Here is a 23,783-nt window from a genome sequence, read left to right as displayed (position 1 = left end):
CCTAGCATTTGCCCATTTAGCACTTACTAAGCACCAGGGGACAACAACCCTATGAGGTAGGTGGTATTATTATTATTATCCTCCCTTTACAGATGGAGAAGATGAGGTATGAGAGGCTAAGTAACTGTCCAAGATTACACAGCTAAAAAGTGACAGACCAGGACTTGAGCACAGTCCGATTACAGAATCTACACTGTGGAGTTACAACAGCATCCTACATCCTGTTACTATGACAAATACACACTATTATTTACTTAAGCTATTTAATGTGAGTAGAGATTACAAATTAAGAAAAATAAAAATCCTAGTTATAAATATTAATTCCCTGTTCTTTCTGGTTCGACACAAAAATGTCTCAGAATCAAGGATTTCATTTTCTGCCGCCCTCGAGGCCCCGCAGGTCTCTTTCATTCCTTCAGTCTCCTGGAGCCTCCAAAGCTGCAGTTTCTACGGTGAAAGGGCAGATGTCGCAGCCCGCCCTTCTCAAGTTTTGTCAGAGGGCTGACAGGGCTACAGGGGGAGAAGAGATAAGCTCTCTGAGGGGTCAGCAGGTCAAGTTCCGGTCAAAAATAGGGAGGGGGGCCCTGGAGCAGACCCTGCCTAGGGAGATACAGGAAGGGAGGAGATAGCTTGCTTTGGTGGAAATTCAAAACAAAACAAAACAAAAACCTCTGGTCCCTGATGGTGTCTAAATTCTGAGAATAGTGACAAATATATTTCAATCTCTTCTGTATACAGAGCAAGGCTGTGGAAGAAAAACTTAAGGAACATCATAGTTGATGACAGCGAAATACGTTTTTAGGTCCACCCAAAACTCCCAGATTATGTCCTTAAATGCACTGGAGCTTTTCCCAACAACAAAGAACAAATAGGGCATATGACTTTCAAAATGCGCCCAGCATTTTCACTCCTCACGGCTCAATCAACGTGGGAGAGTTAAAAACTCAATAGTCCACAAAACCTATTAGTCACCAATTTCAACAGAAAGTAAGGTGTAGACAAGTATCTATGCTCTTATTTGTAGAAGGGCCAAAGAGGGGGCTGCATGCACATATATATGTTATATAAGCATGCCCATGCCTAGAACAATCCTGAAAGGATATAGAGGACAGCGATAAATGTGGTTTCCTCTTGGGAAGGGGACTGGCAGACATGCGTGTGGTGGCAGAGAAGGGGTGTAGATAAGGCACTTCCTTTTTTTTAAAATTTTTTTAATCCAGAACAATCAAGCTTTCTTTGCCTTCCTTTTTTTTTTTTTTTTTTTTTTTTCAGGGAAAGATTTGCTCTGAGCTAACATCTGTTGCCTATCTTCCTCTTTTTTTTCTTCTTTTTTCCCCCAAAGTCCCAGGGCATGGTGGTATATCACAAACCTGGACCTGACCCAGGTACAGCTCTAACAGCCAAATGACATCAGAGGGTCCCCACAGGAGACACAGGAGGCCATGCATGGTGGAGGCTGATAATGTTGAAATGATCACTACTGTGAGCTACGGGCTGAGGTGCAGCAGGATTTTTTTTCCCATTGGAGAAAGGAAAGCTCCCTTGAACTCCAAAACCAGCGAGCACGTTAGCTCCAAAATGTGGATTTCTTCCCATCCAAGCCCTCTCACCACCTAGCCCAGGGATCTGGGGAAAATTAATTCCTCATGTTCATCTGTACAAGGAGAGAGTATTATCCATAACTCACAAGGCTGCATTTAAATTTCTATCCCTCACTCAGCTTTTCTCCTCATCTGGCCGGTTGTACCTGCCTGTTCTTTGCACAGCCACTGAACGGTCCTGAACAGACATAAACCTTCCTCTACCTCCATATTTAAGGTGGACTCAATGGGATTGGTCTTCCACATAAAAACAACACAGGTCTCCGACAAAGTACTGTTTTTACCCCTTAGAAATGTGTTCAGTGATTGAAAATCAAGCCCGGTGGTCCTATCCACGCCTATTCAAGGTGAGTTTCTTTTTATAAATTTACCTACCATGGAACCTTTATGGCCAGTGAATCAAATTAAGGGGCTTCCATCAAATCTGAGATCCTTTTGCATTTTAGAAAATATGAATTTTGCCCTGAAAAAAATATAAGCTATGGAGAAAACAATTAACTAACTCGTGGCACTTCCTCTCCTTCCCTGGAGTTAAGATAAGAAGTGTGCTGCAGAGGACTGCAGAGAAAGCCACACAGCTTCAGGGGGACCCCCACAGGGACCCTCCACTACACAGCTTGGCACAGAGTAAGGAGAAAAGCTTGCCTTTCCTCTTTGTTAGAGGAGGAGATGAAGGCGCCAAAGGTCAGGAAAGCTGACCTTGTGATTGGCCACGATGCTCAGGAGGGAAGGAGCACATTCCATGAAACAGTCCTGGAAAAAAGGAGACTTTATCCCTGAGTGGAGCCCCAGCGCAGCAGAGGCTCAGCAAAGCGCAGAAACTTCCCGGTCCACACTGTCTCTTCATGGAAAGCATCCTCTGATCTTCACAATGAAAAGAACTCAAATCAGCACAACGTTTCAATGGCCTTGTAACTAATTCTGACTCCACCTCCAGCAAGAGAGGAATGGTTAACACAAACAAGAAAATAGCCCGAATTCCTAAGGGACTTGCCAAATATCTATTTCAGGGATGTCACAAGAGTCCAAAGCTCTATGTTCTTAAGAAGTAAAAAGGAATTCATGGTACCTGAAGTTGATGCTTGAGACATGGGTTAATAAATAACTAAGGCACTGAGAATGGGATGAAAATTACTGATAATAGTGAATATTTAGTAAATACTAACTCTGTGCCAGGGACTGACTTAAGAACTCTACACACACATTATGTCATTTAAGTCCAGACAAAACCCGATTTTAAAGATGAAGACCCTGAGGCCTGGAGAGTTCAGCAACTTGCCTAAAACCATTGGTAGTTAGTGGCACAGTTAAAATTAAACCTAAGTAGTTTAAAACTCAGCTGTTAATCACTAAAATAAAGTACTTAAGAATTAATAGTTTCAATAATAAAACAATTTAAAATAAAGAGATGTCTAATGTTGTGAATTTTTGGTTTGATAAAAAATATTGTTATGTAAACTTACCAAATCAATATTTTCAATAAGATACTACCATAAATATGGAAAAAGGAGCATATACTTCAGAAACAAGCTATGCAGAATGCTTACAACAGTATCATTTTTAAAAAGCGAAAGGACCAGTGATAATGAAGACAAGGCACTGGCATTTGGAGGCTGAAAGCAATTTGATTTATTTAACTTTGAAGAACAAAAGCTTATTCTTCTAAGAAGAAATCAAAACACATTTTCTGTGGAAAAAAGAAACCATTTTAACTCCATTGCCAAAATAAATCAGGCAGTGGGCAAACGAGATCTAGCTACAAAAAAGAACTCAGGCCAAGGAAAAGAATAAGGGAGGAGGAGATGCCAAGCAACTGATTGTGCTTTTTAAAACGAGAAGAGAGCACGAGAAATCCTCCCCAGTCTTGATAACGCTCTATTTAGAACATCGTCTAGTTTCTAGTATCAACCGCTTAACTGAAAAAAAATAAAGAAACCCAACCAATGAGTAGATAGGCATTTGCATCTGAATATCTCAATCGATTCTACAGTAAAACAAGGCATTCCAGTAAAAGAACTTGGCTAAAAATCCAAATTTAAACAAAAACATTTTTCAGGAAGAAATACAACTCTCAAAATTGTTTTAGACTGTGTAAAAGACTCCTGTCCTATTGTATTCGCCACATTTTCCGGAAAATCTGTCAATTCAGTCCAGAACCACAGATCTAGGCCTAGAGGGAAAAATTTCCGGATTTAGTCTTGGTAAATACCCCAAACATACTCTTTTTGGGGATGAGAAATATAAGAAATCTAGCAAGAAAACTTTTAATGGATCCCTAATTTTTTTAAATGTCAATGAATATTCCCTTCCCTCCTCTTTCAGAGCGCGTTCTCTGTTGGTGTTGTCCAACATCGTCACTCAGCAGATCCTAGCCCCAGCAGGCTCTAACCACGGGACCTGCTTTCCCTGGACCCAGCTGAGTGACGAAGTCTGAGACTCCAGAAGCCAGGCTGTCTGCGCTGGAATCTAAACTCCACTACCTTCTTGCTGGTAACTCTAAACAAGTTACTTAAACTCTCTGTGCTTAAGATTTTCACCTGCAAATGGGGTACTAATTAGCACCTACCTAATGCTGTTTGTGAGGATTAAATCTGTTAATAAGTAGAACATGCCTTTCAAAGCATCCCAGGTACATAGTAAATGCTCAATACACAGTAGGTATTACAATTAAATTACTCCATGGCTCACGAGCATTCATGATATTATTCTCTCTACTTTTGAGTTTGAAAATTTCCATAATAAAAATTTTATTTTTAATTTCAAAATTAACTACTAGCGGAAGACTCGGAAAACGCAACCCCTTTCTTTTTTTTTTTTTTTTTTCTAAAGATTTTATTTTTTCCTTTTTCTCCCCAAAGCCCCCTGGTACATAGTTGTGTATTCTTCGTTGTGGGTTCTTCTAGTTGTGGCATGTGGGACGCTGCCTCAGCGTGGTCTGATGAGCAGTGCCATGTCCGCGCCCAGGATTCGAACCAACGAAACACTGGGCCGCCTGCAGCGGAGCGCGCGAACTTAACCACTCGGCCACCGGGCCAGCCCAGCCCCTTTCTAAGGTCATTCATGGGCTCATCGCTGATTTGCACAACACAACATGACCACCCTTTACCGAGAAGCAACTACACACCAGACGCTCTCTCCGCCTTTGCCTTAATCAATGAACTGAATCTCCTATCTCACATTCAAGGAGACTGAAAGTAAAGACAGTTAAGTACAATTTCCAGATGGTGAAGCTAGGATGTGAGCCCAGGTCTTCTGATCAAATCCAATGCTCTTTTACAAAATCCGGGTGGCTAACCATGTGCTTTGCAGAGACTATCAAATTGTCAACCGGTTAGATGCGGTCAGGACTTCAGATGATCAGATCAAATTCCTACAGACAAAATTTGGGGGCGAAAATCAGCTGAGCAATCCTAATTCTTTTAACCTTCCCAGATCTCAACTTCTTTCCAGGCAGTAGTGGCCAAAACCAGCCACGGCACATTAGTGAGGCTCTAACAGGGCTGAGCCTGACAGGGATCTTTCTAGCCTGAGGGTGAGCAGACTCTTCTTGTGCATGGTCTGCTCCGTCTCTGGATACATTGCCAGGTAGATGACTCATGTACAGACTGTCATTACAACCCACGCTTTCTTTGAGACTAAACTGGCTGGGCGCTTCTCACCTTGGACTTGAATAGCCAGATGCTTCTCCTCCTGACAGGCAAGTCCTCATGAGTTTAATCAGAATGCTTCTCTAACTCACCGAAGTCACTTAGGATTCCAATTCTAACATCTAAGGTACCATCTATTCTGTTCGATAAAACTTTCTGCAACGATGGAAATGTTCTGTATCTGTGCTGTCCAACGTGGCAGACCCTAGCCATCTGTGGCTACTGAACACTTGAATGTGACTAGTGCAACTGCAGAACTAAATTTCTAATTTTAGGTAATTTAAATTTAAGTAGCCATAAGTGACTAGTGGCTACCATATTAGATCACAAGCTTCCAGATCATTGGTAGAAATGGCCCCCATTCATCGGTGGAGGGCTGCCCCTTCATGAGCTCCTAGGACGGTAGAAGAGTGTAGTTGATCTTGTAGTCAGAGAGCTAGGTTCAAATCAGCTTCTCTTTCCAGCTATGTGACAAATAAAAATGGCAAGCAATAGGATATATTGGAGAATATGAGGAAGCCATTTGGTATAAACCTAATTCGGCCTGACCTTGTCTTTCCAAAAGGGCCTGACCGTGGCTGTTCAGCATGCATTGTTTATCTGCTTTAGATATTCCCTATGGCAAGAACAAAGGCCCTTGAGATAAAGGTGCAACTTCCCTCCCCCTCCCAACGTTGGCGTCTCCTTAAGGATTAAGCATCTTTCCTTAGGCTAGAAACTGATTGCTGTGCTCACCTGTGACCGCCCAGCTCCAGACAATAGACTTGCCTCCTGCTACGCCCACCAAGATAGCAGACCCACTACCTGCTGTGTCCATCAAGTGCTGTGCCGACAGAGCAATCTTGTGACTATTGTGGGAGGGACATTTCAATCATATGTGAAACACCCTGTTTGGGGGCATATAACCACTCTGTGCACCCCACTTCTTCGGTTCCCTTTCTTCCTTTGGGAAGAAAGGCCCCGGGCCATGGTCCTCAGATTTCACCTCAGAATAAACTCACCCAAATTTTCATTTATAGATTGGTTATGGATTATTTTCGTCGACATGTGATCCTTAACATGTAACGTACCCTCTCCATTCACTGGTTTCCTAATGTACAAAACTGGGATAATAGTATCCATCTCATTAGGAGATGTTTATAATGGGGACATGTGAGATACAGATCAGTACCATGCCCAGAAGACTAGAATACTGAATTGACATCAGATGCTTTGATTATTATCTTCAGCATCCTCTTCCTTTTCCTAAATTCCTCTTGGTGCCATTCCCCAAGGCAACTAGCTGAGAAGCCAAAAACAAACTTGTCTGCTCTGTACTCAGCTCCTCAACTCAGGGGAAGGTGGCAGATCTCCCCAAAGGCAAGACTGCAAGAATTAGCCCTGGAAAGCTATCAGAGCCCTACATCTTACAGAATTCAGGAGCATTCCTCTTCCATGTTACTTCCAGAACATTCTCAACCCCTCTGAGCCTGATAGATTATCAGAGAAGCTTCACCCAAAATCCACTTCTCTCCTCCGCTCAACCACACTGACCAAAAATGAATTAATTTCTAACAATCAGCATCACTGACTGAGGATTTCCTATGTGCCAGGCCCTGGGCTTCATGTGCTGTTTCACGGAACTCTCACGGCCACCCCTGGAGGCAGGTAGCATCATTTCCTTTTCCAGCGAGGACAGTGAGGAATAAAAGGCCAAGTACCTGCCCAGTTCCCAGTGCTAGTGAGAGCAAACTGGGATTTGAAGCTGGCCACCTGACCCGAGGGCTCAGGATCAACCTTGCTATTTCCCCGTACCTTCAAGGACGCTGCCAGTCCACGCCCCCCCTGCCCCACCCTCTCCTCCCTTTGTAAGTGTGATCTCTTCTGCTTTAATGTTCAGCCTCAGAAGGGTGCACTGGAACTTTTGAAGCATGCGCACCCCTGAGTTCTCACACTTGCCTTTTTTCACATAGTAAGAAGCACGAAAGGAAGAAATGCTACTCAAGCCAAAACAGCAAGAAAAGAGTAAGTTGAAAGCTAAGCCAACATCAAGTTATCACAGGCTTTTTTTCTTTTCAAGCAGTATCTTCCAAAATGAAAACTGCCGAACCAAGAAACATTCACTTTTGCTTTTAAATTGCTTCAAAAATATTTGGTGGAAAGAGTAATATCCTTTTGGGGGGTATTTTAGAACTGTGGCACATCAAAGAAAATTGGTTTCCAACTCAATTAAAGGAGCTTTTTCCTTTAGTTTGCTTGCTCCAGGCTTTTTCAAATCACAGTTTACCTAGAAATGATAACAAGATTATATTTCATTTGGCCTGCACGGTTTTTTAAAGGAAATTTAATAAGCTGCCAACATGTAAAAAGCTATGGTGATCTCACATTTAAAGAGTCTAGATTTCTACCCTTATTTGCATAAGATCTAGCAACACTAAGTGCCTTCTGCCTGTGGTAAAGCAAACCCAAAGAGGAGTTATGTGATTTCTAGTTTGCCACAATTCCCACCACTCCACATTGTCTCAGAAGTAATCCTATCTCCTCATCATCATGTAGGCCAAGCCCCTGGAGGCACCTGAGTTTGGGGCCTCTTTACAAGAAGCTGTGGACAGACAAGTAATCATGTTTAGTCCCTTGCAGTCCTTTAGTTCCATAAAAGCATTCTCATTTCTCTGTCAGGTCCTGCCTATACCACCACACACCCCAGAGAGGCTCTCAGTACCTTCTCCCACCATGCACCACCCCACTCCCAATGTCACCAAAACTACCACTCACCTGCTTCTCAGTGTCACTTTGTTCTCTCTTCACAGGAGTCACAGGGACCTCCCCATTGACGCCTTCGTTCCCATTAACTGACATCAAACTTCTCCGCTCCTTCTGATTTGACTTGTGTTCCACTTTCGTAACTCTAAACCTAAGGGGGTAAAGAGATTTGATGAACTTTGCTTTTCCAGTAAACAAGAATTATGAGTGAACCAAAAATCATCCATCTAGAGGAGCCCAAGCGAACTCAGCCAAAAGTTAGGACAACAATGAAAAACACCATATTCAATGGGAGGGGCATTCCTATCCAGCAACTCCCCATGTCACTGGCCAAACTTTCCAGCTGATTTTCACTTAACACATCACAGACTATGCTGGATACTTTATAGAGCATGGAAAACGCATTCAAAAACATGGGTACTCAACCATTAAACAGCCTCAGCGTTATGGTTTCTATAGTGACATGAGCCTTAACATCAGCTGTATAAGCCACAGAGGCTGAATAAAAGCAAGACAAGTTTGCAAATCAGACTGACTTAGGCAAAATGTTCACCAGACAGCTGCCTTACTCAAAGACAGCACACACTCATCAGACTCCTATCGACACACACACACACACATGCACGCGCGCACGCGGCAAGAGGAGCCCCAACTGCACATTTATTAGTATCAGCTGGCGGTAGGGTTTTTGTGTCTGTTTGGTTTTTGTCTGGTTCTTTGGGTTTTTTTAAAGAAAATCTGGGTTAATTTTCATTAAGGATTAAGGGAAAAGTTAAGGAAATTAAGGAAGAGGTTTTCATTAAGAATTAAGAGAAAAATTAAAGAAACGTATTCAATTTGACTGTTTTTTCTAGTACATCATCATCAAATCCCTGAAGTCTTCATAATAGGTTCTTTCTGGTTCTGGCTTTAATTTCCCTTAAAACTATCAAAAATAAATTCTCTGTCTTTGTTTAAAATGAGGTCATCAACCATAAGGAGGAGGGAGACTCTGAGGAAGTGAAAGAAATCAGGGAAGACTTGTAACCACTAACCTATTCTGTCGAACTCTAAGCCTCTTTTTACACAATGCATGCTAAAACGCAGCCTGTAATAATTAAACGTTCCTAATATTCTACATCCAAGACAGACCATGGGATTTGGGGCGTTTAAAAAGTCATGTTGAATCTGAGTTGAAAATTTCATCAGATTTTTTTAAAGCAAACAAAATATGCTTTGTCCAAACAAGCTGCAGGTTCTCATTACATTCCACATTCGTAAATTCCTATGACTCTGCTTCTTAATAAAACAGCGTGGTCATGAGTTGTACTGTTTTGCTGTAAGTGGCACACAGCCCTACAGCCTTCTCTTCATTGCTTGTGCAGCCCGTGATGAAACTCGAGTGAATTAAAATAATAATAATAATAGCCAACATTTCTTGAGTGCATAAGTGCCAAATACTGGTCTAAGACCTTTACATGAGTCACCTTATTGAGTCTTCACAGTAAATCAGATGAGGGGAGTGTTAACGGCATCTCCATTTTATCGAGGGGGAAACTGAGGCACTGAAAGAAGTAACAGTTTGTATGCAGTGGTGCCAGGACTCCAACAAGGTAAATGCAATGATTCCAGGCTACTCCTCCCAAAGTTCGTCCATAGAGAAAGAAGGACTATGTATGCATTACTGTCAACTTTTGCTCAGTGCTTCCCAGCCTAGCTCCAGTACGCACACTCTTAACCATTACTCTCTACTGCCTCTCTAAAGCCTTGTCAATGCAGCCCCTGCATGAGAATCAAAATTGAAAGAGCAGACACTGCAGAAGAATTCCACTGCAAAAATGCTCTACCTATAAGCAAACTGATTCATCACTTGAACTGCAAGATCTCTGCCTCACATATGGGGCACAAGTAAATGGTACTATAGGACTGGGAAGCCCAGGACACAGGTGTGGTAAACTAAAAGAAAGCAGTCCCAGGAATCCACATGGAGCTTATGTGGCAAAGACTGGAGAGCTGTGGACCAGCTCCATCTCTCCTTCCTGGCACATGGCTGGATGACATTTCCCAACTCCCTGACTGTTAGGTGTGGCCAAGTGATTGAGTTCTAGCCAGTGGAATGTGAACTTCCAGGCCTATCTCATTAAAACCTCTTGCGAACAATCTTCCACATACTTTGCCTTTCTGCTAGCAAACCTGGCAGAGCCACAAGATGGAAAGGACCTGGGACTCTGGATGATTGGTTCAAGAGTCACCCACTGATCTTTCAATTTCTATAAACAAAATATAAACTTCTATTCTGTATATAGTTAGGCTTTATCTACCAGAGCAAGTGTAATGGTTAATTGTATGCATTAACTGGACTGGGCTAAGGAATGCCCAGATAGCAGGTAAAACATTATTTCTGGGTGTGTCTGTGAGGGGGTCTCCAGAAGAGATTAGCATTTGAATTGGTAGACCGAGTAAAGAAGATCACCCTCACCAATCCCAGTGGGCATCATCCAATGCCTTGAGAGCCGGAATAAAATAAAAAGGCAGAGAAATGGCGGATTTACTCTTTTTACTTGAACTGGGACATCCATCTTCTCCTGTCCTCAGACATGGTCCCTCCTGGTTCTCGGGTCTTCAGACTAAGACTGGACTTGCACCATCAGCTCCCCTGGTTCTCAGGCCTTCAGACTTGGACTGAGCTACCCCACCAGCTTTCCTGGGGCTCCAGCTCACAGACGCAGATCATGGAACTTCTCAGCCTCCATAATCACATGAGCCAATTTCTACAATAAATCTCCTCTTACATCTATCCTATTGGTTCTGCTTCTCTGGAGAACACTCATACAGCAAGAATTAATTTTTTACCTCAATTAATACATCTGATCTAGCAATACCCAGCTCTTAGGATTCTTCTGCTATTGGAAAAATGCAGACCTCAGACCAGAAAACATCTAAAAAGCCCAGAGGTGTGACCTGAGCCAGGCTTAGGAGAACCTCCTCTGTACTTAACAGGTAAGCAGAAATGCACGCACCACAGCAGCCACGTCACACAAACCCAAAGTGACCACAGGGATCTTACCTGCCCACAGAGAGGACGGTGACCTCTCCTTGGCGCCTCGGACGGCCCTCTCTGGACTTGTTGGTGGGTTTTATGAAGTGCCACCGCTTGTGCCTACACCGATGACACACATCCCTCTCAACAGCACCGCCAACCGTGTGCAGATGGTGTCCACAGATGTGTTTCCCTGGGGTGGCCCCCGGTGACAAGGGCCCGGGGCTCAACGGCGGGCTCCCAGGAGTGCTGGGGGTCACGGGGCTAAGGGGGGAAGGAAAAGGAAAAGGTAGAACCGGTTACTTAAAAGAAACACCAGCTCGGCAATCTCTCCCTGTGATGTAAGAAGCAGGTTTAAATCAAAATAAAAAACGCCTCTTCCAATCATACACATGGGCTCCGTGAACTGCTCTTAGGCAGCTGGTACTCAGCTCTTATGACCATGCAATGACAGTGCATTTTAAACAGCAAGAGTGTGATTTATCACTTCTAGACTGGAATTAACTGGCTGGAAATAAGCCACTGCTTCTAATGATGTGGCACCTGTTTGAATTTAAAGTATTAGGTTTCTTTCTAAATGACTCATCTCCATTTTCATGCAATCACACTGACCTCTCACACAGAGCCCAGGGCCTGCTTAAATCTCTAAGCAAAGGGATGACCTGAATCTATGCGCCCTGGAGGATTAAGAAACTTAAATTCCAACCAAATGATCCAATGATCTCTTAAGATAGAATATTTGATCCAATCTGAGTATTGCATCAAAAGAAGAAAGCTTTTAGGTCAAAATATCAAAAGAGATGCCAACAGTGTTGATAATAGTAATAATAAAAATAGCTAACGCATAGTATTCTAAGCGTTTGATAAATGTTAATTTAATTAATCTTTACAAAACCTTATAAGGTAGGTATTATTAATTTCCTCATTTTAAAAATGAGGACATTGGGGCCAGCCCAGTGGTGTAGTGGTTAAGTTGGTGCACTCTGCTTTGGCGGCCCAGGGTTCACAGGTTCGGATCCGGGGCACGGACCCACACACCGCTCATCAAGCCGTGCTGTGGCACTGTCCTACATATAAAATAGAGGAAGATTGGCACAGATGTTAGCTCAGGGCCAATCTTCTTCACAAAGGAAAAAGAGAGAGAGAGAGAGGACACTGAGGTTCAGCGAAGTTAAGTCACTTGCCTAAGCTCACACAGCTAATAAGTGACGGATCTGAGATCCAAATCTAGAAAGTCTAATTGTAGAAATCATGTTCTTAACCACCATGCTATTGTGCTTCAGAAACAGGGAGATCACTCTGATAACCAAGAAGAAATCTAGCCATGCGAAATATAAAAAGCAGAAGTATGTAGGCCAGAGGCTGGCTACTTTCAAAAGGCACATGTCAAGGCTCTGGGCCACTAGAAAAGGAGGAATTAAAACAGGACAGGGCCAGCCTGACCAGAAATCAGCCCTCTGACGTGGTGTAGGAGGGTAGGTGGGGCGGCACATCACAGCACAGCCTGACACCTGAGACTGTGCCAAGAGCCCCAAAGGCACATGGAAGTCTTATGACAGCATAAGCCAGCCTTTATGCAGCGGAAAACCAGCCCACTTGCACATTAAAAAGAAGTGTAGCTTGTGTTCGAGGAGATAGTCTGAAAACATCACAGACAAGCAAAAGTTTCCTATTGCTCTTTAGGGATGCTCTTTAGATTGTTCAAACAAAAACACACAGCAGCAGCTTTCTGGGGTAAAACAATGTTAAATTAACACCATAGACTAGAAAGTTGAATCCAAAGGTTTAACAACATTCATTCAACAAACACTGATCAAGCAGCCACTGTGCACAAAACCCAGTGAAGGCACTACGTGATGAAGCTCAAAGACAACCGGGGCAAAGACACCAGGAACGAACACAGTCCTAACGCCAGGTGTCTGTGGTCAGAGCCGGAAGGTGGGAGGCAACACAGCTCGTATGTTTCTGTGAACGACATCACCAGAGCTTCCAAAAGTGACCTTCCTGTCCCTGAGTCACCTCGCTAAAAATGCAAATCAAACACGGCCAGTTTGACCGGACGTGCTGGGGGCATCACCCATAGCGTAAGCACAAAAAGGTCCAAACTCCTTGCCATGTGACTGGGTCCCAACTTGCCTTCCTTGCCTTCTTGCTACTGTCCCCAGCACCTTCTCTGGTCACCCCAGACTGAACCTTCTCAGGTGCGTCCCACACTCTCATGCTCCCATGCCTTTTCTCCTGGACTTTCTCTGCCTACAAGCAGCCCCTGCCTCCTGTCTCTGCCTGACCCACACCTGACTCAAATGGCACTTCTTCTGTGAACTTCCCCTGACCTCCTGCTGGCCCAGGAGCCCCCAGAGCATCTGGTCTTTACTTCTTCTACAGCATTCTCACGCTCTCCACCATAAAGCCTCACACACACGTCTCCATCCCCCACTAGACAGAGTCCTCCACAGCAAGGATCTCTGACCGCCCAGCTCCAGCATGGCACCCAGCACAGTAGGCACTCAATAAACGCTCCTTGTTGAAGAAATGAAAAATTATATAGAAATGTAATTATCTGTAATTAATTAAGAAGGACTATGAGGCTCAGCAACCGTGACCTAAAACTGGTAATACAGAGTAGAACTTACCAGATGCCCCCAAACCAGCCTGGTTTTTCATTTAATCATCATGTTCATGGAGGTCTTTCAATGCCCAAGGTACTTTATATTCCTTATAATAACCCAGTGAAGTTGGTACAATGGTTATCTCCATTTTAGAGATGGTGGAACTTAAGCACAGAGCAGTCAGTTAACTTGCCCAAGAAAAGGTGGTCAATAAGTGGTGGAGGTAAGACCCAATCCAGACCCCTAATTTCAACACTGTTACTATCTCCCATCATTATTATCCAACACAGCAGTTCTCAACAAGGGGCGATATGCCCCCAGGGGACATTGACCATGAGTAGAGACATTTTGGGTTGTCACACAGAGCCAGGGAGGGGGACACTGGCATCCATTGAGTGGAGGCCAGGAATGCTGTTAAACATTCTACAGTGCACTGGACAGTTCCCCAAGGAGAGAATTATCTGGCCCAAATGTCAATAGTGCCAAAGTTGGGAAACCTGCTCCAGTAGCTAATTGGAAAAAATGTCCCACTAAATGGCGAGCGAAGCTCTCACCTTTCAGGATCATTCACGGTGTTATCTGCAACCAATGCCTTTAAAACATCCACGTTTGCTAAGGAGAAAAAAAGTAAAGAATTAAAATGGGATGAATCAGATGAGTAAACACAGAATTATCACATCAGAAAAACTGTTGGAAAAACACCTAATTGAGTTCCTTCAGTTCACAGATGAGCCCTGGGGTCCTGGAGAAGGGAGGGTCTTTCCCAAGGTAACCCCATGGATATGGCACCATCTGTCAATGACTTTCACCACTGAGGAATTTAGTATGAGTGACAGAATCTACGCAAAGAAAGCAGATCTACTATAGAGCTTTGCTTCCTACACATCATTAGCAATACGACAGAAAAATGCATTTCTTTCCCCTCTTCTCAAACCACAGGGAAATTTACACACTGCTGTTCTGTTGCATTTAGCTGACTTTGCTGAATAGGTAGTGAAATCTATGTCTTAAGAGACCTGTGTTCTAATAACTTGCATGTGCCAAAATAATTAGCCCTCAACTCTGGAGACCCATGCAGTATCAGGTCTATCCCACACATAAGCAGGGATGGGAGACGGTTAATCTGCCAGGTGGGCCATTTAGCTTAGATCTGCTTCAGGACCATACAAGACCTGAATTCTGGCCAGATATCTTAAAATTTCAAGTGTTGGTGATACAGATAAGTTATCTAATAGGGACTGAGTTAAGTTAGACTTCTAGTGTTAATTATTTTTTTTTAATCCAGATTTCTACATGGGGGGCTAGGCTGTCAACAAGAGCAAATTAAAATCCAAGCTTCTTGGGTTCCCATCCCACATGGATGCACAATGTTCTGTTCACCTCTTGTAGAGTGGGCAAGCTCTCAAGGATAAAAGACTGAAGTGAATGTCCAAGTTTCTCTTGGAGATTTAATTGGCAAGGCCAAATGTCATTACTGACTCTTAACCTGTCCATTGAGATTGATAGATAGATAGATAGATAGATAGATAGATAGATTTTGGGGGGTGAGGAAGATTATTTCTGAGCTAATATGTGTGGCCAATCTTCCTCTATTTTGTATGTGGGACACCGCCACAGCATGGCTTGATGAGTGGTTTGTAGGTCCGCACTCTAGATCCAAACCTGTGAACCCTGGGCTGCTGAAGTAGACCACACGAACTTAACCACTAGGCCACTGGGCCAGCCCCTCCATTGATTTTTAAAGCACTGTTCTCATGACAAACCACAATAAATTCTCCAGAGATGAAAGAATAAAAAATCACTATTTACTGTGTGAGCTAACACCAACATTTAACATTTAACATTTCAAATGACTTCCCTGGAGGAAGAAAATTAACTCTAGTTCCAACACTGCTGCTTTTAAGAGTTAACAGTTAAGGCTTTATACAGTGTTTCTTAACCTTTTTAAATTTAATTTAATTAATTTAAATAATTATTGCTCCATCCAGGAGGCTTTTTTGACTTTTTTTTTCCCCTAATCACTCTCCCATGAAATTATAATAATGCAGATATATATCTATGTAGGTACTATATGTATATTTGTGTTTTACATATAAAACAGTAATAAGATTTTTTTTGCCTCCATGATCCAGTTTTCACCCCATCACAACCCTCACAAATACATGAGGATTTTAAAGAAACATTAGCACAGCATACCATCCTTTTCTAAAAGAAATACTTTCTTTGCCCTTCATGACTATTCATGAGGCTGTCCAAACGCATTTCCAAACAACTCTTGTTCTAAATAAGACGTGTATTTACAAAAAGGTACTGAAATGGATCGGCAGTTTCTTCTCCCACACCACAGAGACAGTTACCCTCAGTAGGACAAATTTAAGAATAATCTAGCGATGTCAGTCATTTTCCCATTTGACTAATAATAAGGATTCAGAAAAACAATTTTCATTCAGATAAAGGGTTTAGGGAATACCCAATAATCTGCCAGTTAACACTTATATGCTGCCATCATTTACCAAACTTCAAAACTATAAACAGAAAAAAGGAAAAACAACAACAACAAAAGGTATGAAGACAGACATAACACTAACAGTGCTCACGTCTAAGAATGAGCTTTTCAAAAACAAAAGTTTCAATAGGTGCCTGAAAAAACGAATCACCTATAAAATGATGACCTCCTTTAGAAACATCGAATTATAAAATGATCTCAGGAAGGTTATTAAAATGGATTAAAATCATTACTAAAACTTATTTTTCTATACTTGTGTTGTTTCCCATGTATTCCTGTACCTCACCCTTATCTCGCAGAAATAGTTAGTAAACAGGCCCTGTTTGCTATGAAGGAGTCTTTAAGAGTAGATGCAGCCTTCCAGGCAAGCATCATTCACACCCACCCTGTCTGAGGAGGTTCCTCAGCTGTACGTGGCACCAACACACACATTTGTGCACACGCACACATGCATACATGCCCTAGTCTCTAGTCTAACTTCCAGTTTATACCAGGGCGTAAACTTCAGTAATCTGTCCCTTGGGAACACTTTTGGTTTCCTGTGGTGAGAAAACTTTCTAACATAACACTACCATTAGAACTTAAACACAAGCTTTAATTTGGTTGTAAAATTACTATAAAAGAGCAATAATCTAATTAAGTTCTATATTAAATATATATCTCCTTGCATATTGCCCATAACTCCAGTAAGCCATAAAAGATGGTTTCCCCTACGCTTGTCAGCATTTTGTCAACTTCCCTTCATGGGTTTCCAGAGAATAGGAGGAATCATTTACAGGGCAAGAAAAACCCATCAAGAAAGGGGGAAATTTTCTAGTGGGCAGTAATTTCCAGGAAATGCCTCTTTTCTTTCCTGAATTTCCGCCTGATAATATGTATAAAGCAGTCGATTGTGACTCCTAGTAACCCTGTGTACAGCACAGCGGAACCCTGCCAGGTGTCTGTGACATCCTCCCATCCATTGGCATTATATCAGACAGCTGCTATTCATAGGGTTTCCACGGCCAATTTTTTCAGAAGTGGGTGGCCATGTCCTTCTTCCTGGTCTGTCTCAGTCTGCAAGCTCCACTGAAACCTGTCCACTACGGGTGACCCTGCTGGGATTTGAAACACCGGTGGCATAGCTTTCAGTATCACAGCAACATGCAGCTGCAAAGTATGACAACCAACAGATGGGTGGTGTGGTTCCCTGATCGGGAAACGTACCCAGGCTGCCGCAGTGAGAGCACCGATCTTAACCACTAGACCGCCAGGGGTCCAAACTCCCATACAAGGCAAGAAAATTCCAATGACCACCCAACAGTCTTCAGTTCAGCTCTACTTAGAAAGATAGATGAAAGGCAGCACTGTAGTTAATCCAAGGCTTGGGACTAGGAGGAAAACAATCAGTGCACAGATTCATCCTTCAAGAGGTATTTATCTAAACTAAACTGATTTGCAGCGTTCAAGACATGATGTGTTTGACCCATACACAAGAATGTCACCATCTGTACAGGTGAAATATTACCCCATTAGCCAAATTCAAAATGCAAAGCAGAAGACTAGCCATATACAATGATTGCAAATGTTTTAAAATATGTAAAGAGAGGCAAAGAAAACCTAAATAAACATGGGAAAATGGTCATGGATGGATTGTACTCAATTGTATTCCTTCTTTTTTTCTCCAATGCTTAAAGAAAAGTTATGTTACAGTGTGCTTACAATGAAAAAAATAGAAAATTAAATTAACACCAACAGGGAGGTCTAAATTGATATTAAGTTCAGAGTCTGCTCATGACAGAGACAAGAAAAGAAAAATGCATTTGTCCCGTGGAGGAGTTCTGTCTCAAAGGCAAACTAAAAATGCTAGGTTCTAACTGGTAAGAGACCCAGGTGTGCATCTCATCACCCAGCTGTGGTCTGGGCACAGCCTGGAAGCTAGAGATGGCCACAGCTGGAAGAGGAGGTCCAGTGAGATCAGCTGTCCCCTGGTGGTCAAGGAGAACCAAGAGGGCTGGCCCCGTGGCCGATCAGTTAAGTTTGAGAGCTCCACTTCAGCAGCCCAGGGTTATGCTGGTTCGGATCCTGGGCGCAGACATGGTACCGCTCGTCAGGCCACGCTGACGCAGTGTCCCACATGCCACAGCTAGAAGAACCCACAACTAAAATATACATCTGTATACTGGGGGGATTTGTGGAGAACAAGCGGAAAAAAAAAAAAGAAGATTGGCAACAGTTGTTAACTCAGGTGCCAATCTTCAAAAAACAACGAGAACCAAGGGCTGCACAAGCATCAGAGCCACCACCCATGCTCACAGGTCACTAGGGAAATCACAGGGAGACAGATGAGGGCACTGACAGGGAAGCGGCTAAAGAGTAAGACAGACAGGAAAGACCTGGGGAGCAGAGGAGAAACAATGAAATCAGTGCCTTGGAATTTCTCTAAGGTTACCTACTGGTAATCAACACAGCGGAAACACAAAGGCCACTTTCCAAAAGGAAAAGGATATAATTAAAAAAGAAAAGAACAGCCTTATTTGCCCATGAGTGTGGGAGGCGAGGGAATTATATAGTCTGCTTGCTCCAGAGACCCAAACGCTTCTCCTCTGCTGTAATGGAGTGAAGAAGCCCACTGCTGGCATCGTGCTGCCACGGGGCTGGCTGTGTGACCTTGGGCAAGGCTCTTACTCCCTGGCGCTCTGTCTCCTCATCTACAAAATGGGGTGACAAAGGGGCCTACCTCATAAGATAGTTTTGAGAATGTTGAGTTAATGTTTCAGGAATTCTACAAACTACCCCAGCTGTGTATTTTGTCTCTTTGAAAGGATAAAGTTTATCATCCCTCTTTCCTGGAGGAAAGAGGCAGTGACAGCAAGTGGTGAAGCATCAACTGGAATCAGACACTTGAGTGCAAATCCCAGCTCTGCTACTTGCCAGCGGCCAGATGTTGGCAAGTTAGTTCAGCAGTGTGGGCCTGAGTTTCTCAACGGTCAAATGGGAATAAATGCCTGAATCAGAAGGTTGTTAGTCCCTGGAAAGCTCGTAGAACAGGCCTGGCAGGCAGCAAACACTCAGTGCGCGCTATGAAGTTACACGCAAGAACCTCAGCTCCTGGTAAAGTTTTAAAAGTTGACTTATTTCAATCGATTCAACTGTCAGTAATCCACCTCATCCAATGCTCCCTAATGAGCAGCTACTTCGGCTCTCAGAAGCCCAAGTCCCAAAGGCCTCGAGCCCTCCAGAGCCCTGGAGGCAGTTTCGAAGGTGCCAGGCACAGGAGCAACGCCTTACTCTGTGCACTTCTATAGCAGCTGACGCTTCTGTGCCAAGAACGTATTTGTATATTTCTTGTGCAAATTAATAACCACTTCTCCAGAAGGCAGAGATCAAAATCCAAGTGTTCTAGTCTTTTTTGTTCTTATTTTAAACATCATTCTATTAAGTTTGGTTTTGTGGTTTTATGTCCTGTAGTAACCGAAAGCTGCAAATTAGAAGAGAGGAGAGGCAATGTTGTATAGTTGAAAGAGACCCAGACAGAGCTGGGCTGCTCACCACCCATGTAAACTTAACCACCTGGAGCCTTCATTTCCTCATCTGTAAAATGGGTATAATACTACCCACTCTAGAGGGATTAAATGAGATGGTACACACAAAGCACTAGATCTATGCCAAATACATAAAGCATGTTCTGTAAAGAACAATCGAAATTACGCTGAACCATATGACGTTGCTGTTTCTCTAAGTCAAAAACACTGGCCAACAGCCTGGGCTGCGCAGGTGCACTCGCTGAATAGTGAGCATATGGGGGTAGAGGGTCCCCAGGGAAGGGCTAGGGGTGGGAGAGCAGGTACTGATGAGCAATACAGACATATTTCAACGTTTGGACAAATGTCTCGGCTGCATGGGTGCATACCACATGCGTCAGCACTGACTAGAGCAAGACAGAGCCCCAGGAAGACGCTGTCTTTTAAATTCTCATGAGAAGTCAAAGCATGGAGAGCTGCAGCTATGAGGTATGTGGGCAAGGAGTTTTACACACCTCAAAGTGACTGAGGGCACAGTGGCCTATCAAGATAATCACCAGTGTTCCAAACAAGAATCCTAATTTCTCTAACCAAGATTAAATTAATCCTCTATTTAAGAAAATAAGGGTTTAGAACGCATTTCAGAAGGGGAAAAAATGCTTAAATCCATACAAAGTTTTAACACTTAAGAACAGATAACAGAATAGGCAAATCCACTGACACAGAAAGCAGAGTAGTGGTTGCCAGGGGCTGGGGGTGGGGGGAGGGCGGAGAATGGGGAGAGGCTGCTTAATGGGCGTGGAGTTTCAGTTCGGGGTAATGAAAAAGTTCTGAAACTAGATGGGGTGATGGTTGTACATTATTGTGAATGTACTTAATGCCACTGAAATGTACATTTTAAAATGGTTATAACGGTAAATTTTACATTGTCTGTATTTTACCACAATTTTTTTAAAGTACAAAAAAGGAAGAGATAATCTTTGAGTGCTTACTGTACACAAAGCGCTCCACGTGCAGGATGTCACAACAACGCTATGAGGTAAATATTGCCAGCACCCTCATTTTACAGAGGAGGAACTGAGGCTCCGGGAGGGAATGTGACTTTCCGCAAATCGAGGTGAGCCCAGGATTGAAGGGTGAGCCATCACCTCCAGGGCTGGCTTTTGAAACACTCAGATCGACTGACTCCTAGAACACTCACTTTTGTGAAACTCTCCTGGTCAGATGACGCTGGAAGCTGAGGAATTAGTGAGATTAGTAAAAGGTGCTGCTGACAACTTCAGAAAAATCAAATCTTCAGGAGAGCCCACACAAATCCTGACTCTTTGAAGCAGGTTTTTAGCAAAACATAGAAATATTGCAATTGTTCTGGAACATGAAAATATCCATACCTTCATTTTTCATGATGTAGTGGACAATTTGCCCAACGGTATCACTATTTTCATTTACACTGTCATTCAACTCTGAAAGAGAAGGGGAGGTAAGAATGGGTTACAATTGGTCACCTGCGTCAAGTCAAGGAGACACTCAGCCTTAGAGCCCAAGACCTCACAGAACCATCTCCAGAAAGCTCAGCTGATCACTCAAAGATCACCCATCACGCTAAGAGTCCGGGCTTCCTTCCTTCAACCACAAACTGCCTAACGCACAGCACACAGTGACGTCCTTGGCACAACAGGCATAAAAAGTATCAGAGCTGCCCACCAATCTCTTCTCAAGTCCAAACACCCACTCACTTCCCAAGACAACAATTTCATGCATCTCTATCAGTCCTTACTACCATTACTTCTCTCTCATCATGCCCTTAAACCTTTATGGGAAATGGGAAGAAAAAAGCTAACTAAAAGAAAAAAGTTCTCCTTGGATTTTATTTTAATTGCAGATGTACTATATAAATTTAGAGTATTAATTTCTTCTGTAAATTAGGCAATTATCACCCATGTTTATAAGACTGTCCTTTCCTTTTAACTACACTTCTAAGTGATGGAATTTTGGCCAGGCTTGTCTGCCTACAAACTCAGTTTACTTTGGGAGACTCTGTATATGTGATAGTCTTTGAAAAAAATCAAACCTCCACTCTGAAATGGATCAGTATTATTCGTTTCAATAAAATAAGGAAGAGAGAGGATTGAAATACTCCATCCTAGTGCACAGAGAACAAATCAAGCTGTGCGATGTCCTACCCGTGCACCTGGAGAAGTGTCTTCTCCATCCACAGTCAGCTACCTCCTCCGTGAATGTGTATGTTTGGATGGACAGCACCATCCTGACTGCTAAGCCAACCTACAGAGCACCTACGAAGGAGGAGAGGGGGAGGCTCCACTTTCTGTTGACAAACACTCAGCTTTGGTTCACTCATGAGCTTACACATGACTCATCCTGCAGCCGTGTTCCCTCTCTGCCTCAAAGGTCAATGCGGGTGGGAAAAACCAAGAGGCCAGCAAGCTGGCAAGGAATGAAGAAGTTCCCCCCACTCCACCCTTGGGGCTGGCTTGAAGGGTGACCTGCTCCAAATGTCACCTTTCTGCAAAAACTGCCTTTGAGGAGTTGAAAGGGCTATGGAGAGTTATCCACTACTCCCCAAGGCCCAAGTCAGGAAACAGCCTTAAAGGATGATTGGAAAGACTATCTGGGGAGAAAACAGGATTTTATCTCTCAAGTTTTTCCAAACACTACCCAACAACTGCATGTTAGGAGGAAAAGGTGAGACGCCCTCAAGTTGATACTCAGGCAGCCATTCTTGCCATAATTTTACTGCACTGTCACACAATCATTTACTTAACGAACATAAATTCTAATCACATAGACTTAAGACAGAAGTCTCCCAGCAAAAGTAGTACCATAAAAATGGTGAGACCTATTTAATTTCCCCATCACTCTAATTAGAATCCAATTCAATAATCATAGTAAGGATTAATATCTACTGAGTGTCCATATGTACCCAGCAGCAAATGCATGTTCTGTCTAAACTTCACAATAATCCTGTAAGGTGAAGACTACTGCCCTCATAAATTAAATTAAAAATTTAATTAAATTGGGATTAAATTTCAGTTAAATTATACACAGCAGAGATTCAGAGCATAGGCAACTTGCCTCAGGCTACAAGGCAAGTAAGAGTAAAACACCTGGTAGGTATTTAATAACTGAAAGCAAGGTTTCAACCTCTAGGTGTGGTTACTTGAAATCTACACAGACACTGCACCACCTGCTGTTAGGACGGATCGTTTTGCCTCATAGAAATGGAAAATATATATGACTGGTTTCTTATTTACAAAGTCCTCATTGACATCCCCACAAAAAGAATCCAAGTTATTTACCTATCTTTTCAACTTTCTCCTCTTCCACATCTTGCTCGGCTTCTGTTGTACAACGATAGCCTTTCTTCTTAAGCAGGTGGCAAATGAGGACGCCAAAGAGACCCATGATGAAGAACACAGGGACCAGCGCATACGCGATATATTCTGGGTGTCCGTTCCCAGGACCATTAGTGGGCGACGGTGTCGTCTCTGTTCTGGAGTGCAACGCGCGACTGCTACCATTCCCTACAGGAAGAAACACACACGGTTGCGTTAGATTTCTGGAGGCGGCAAGAAAAACCTGCCGACCTTGGGAAATGGTCACGTTAAATCCGAGTCTGCTCCCCAAACCACGGGCCAGGCAGACACTGTAGACCTGGCAGGACAGGAGAACAGTGTGAGGGCCCAGGCTTGGGTCAAAACAGTCCCATGCTGTCCCTGCTACTCATAAACTGGGTACCACCCTGTGTAATTTTTTTAAAGACGTCTCCAAGCCAGCCGCTGCTTCTTCATCTGGGAGTGCACCTACACGGCATGGAATTAATGTACAGAGTTTTAGTGAAGGGTCCAGCACAGAGTAAACACAGAATCACGAGGTGATATTACAGCAGAGTACTTAGTGGTTAAAAGCACGGACTCAGGAGACTTGGGCTCAAGTCACAGCTCCACCACTGAGCAGCTATGTGACACTGGACAGTGACTGAACATCTCCGTGCCTCAGTTTCTTATGAAATGGGCACACTAACAGTACCTACCCATCCTTCCAGGGTTGTTACGAAGATGAAATAAATTACTACATGCAAAACATTTAGAACCATTTCTGCAATGTAGTAATGGCTCGACTACATGCCAGGCACCAT

General features: G+C 43.2%; 1 protein-coding gene across 2 annotated transcripts in view; it reads right to left on the bottom strand.

Moving 5' to 3' along the window:
- RELL1 (RELT like 1) overlaps positions 1 to 23,783 on the bottom strand; it is a 60,735-nt gene that overhangs the window by 9,475 nt on the left and 27,477 nt on the right. For both annotated transcript variants that reach the window (XM_005608836.4, XM_014738725.3), the window contains 5 exons: positions 22,945 to 23,169; positions 21,019 to 21,090; positions 14,173 to 14,230; positions 11,037 to 11,273; positions 8,003 to 8,141 (listed from right to left, as the gene is read on the bottom strand). In XM_005608836.4, the coding sequence (XP_005608893.1) occupies positions 8,003 to 8,141; positions 11,037 to 11,273; positions 14,173 to 14,230; positions 21,019 to 21,090; positions 22,945 to 23,169 (731 nt within the window). The remainder of the gene's footprint in view (positions 1 to 8,002; positions 8,142 to 11,036; positions 11,274 to 14,172; positions 14,231 to 21,018; positions 21,091 to 22,944; positions 23,170 to 23,783) is intronic.

This window comes from Equus caballus, chromosome 3 (genome assembly GCF_041296265.1).
Source record: "Equus caballus isolate H_3958 breed thoroughbred chromosome 3, TB-T2T, whole genome shotgun sequence".
NCBI classification, from domain to species: Eukaryota; Metazoa; Chordata; class Mammalia; order Perissodactyla; family Equidae; genus Equus; species Equus caballus.
This window is presented reverse-complemented; position numbering and strand designations above follow the sequence as displayed.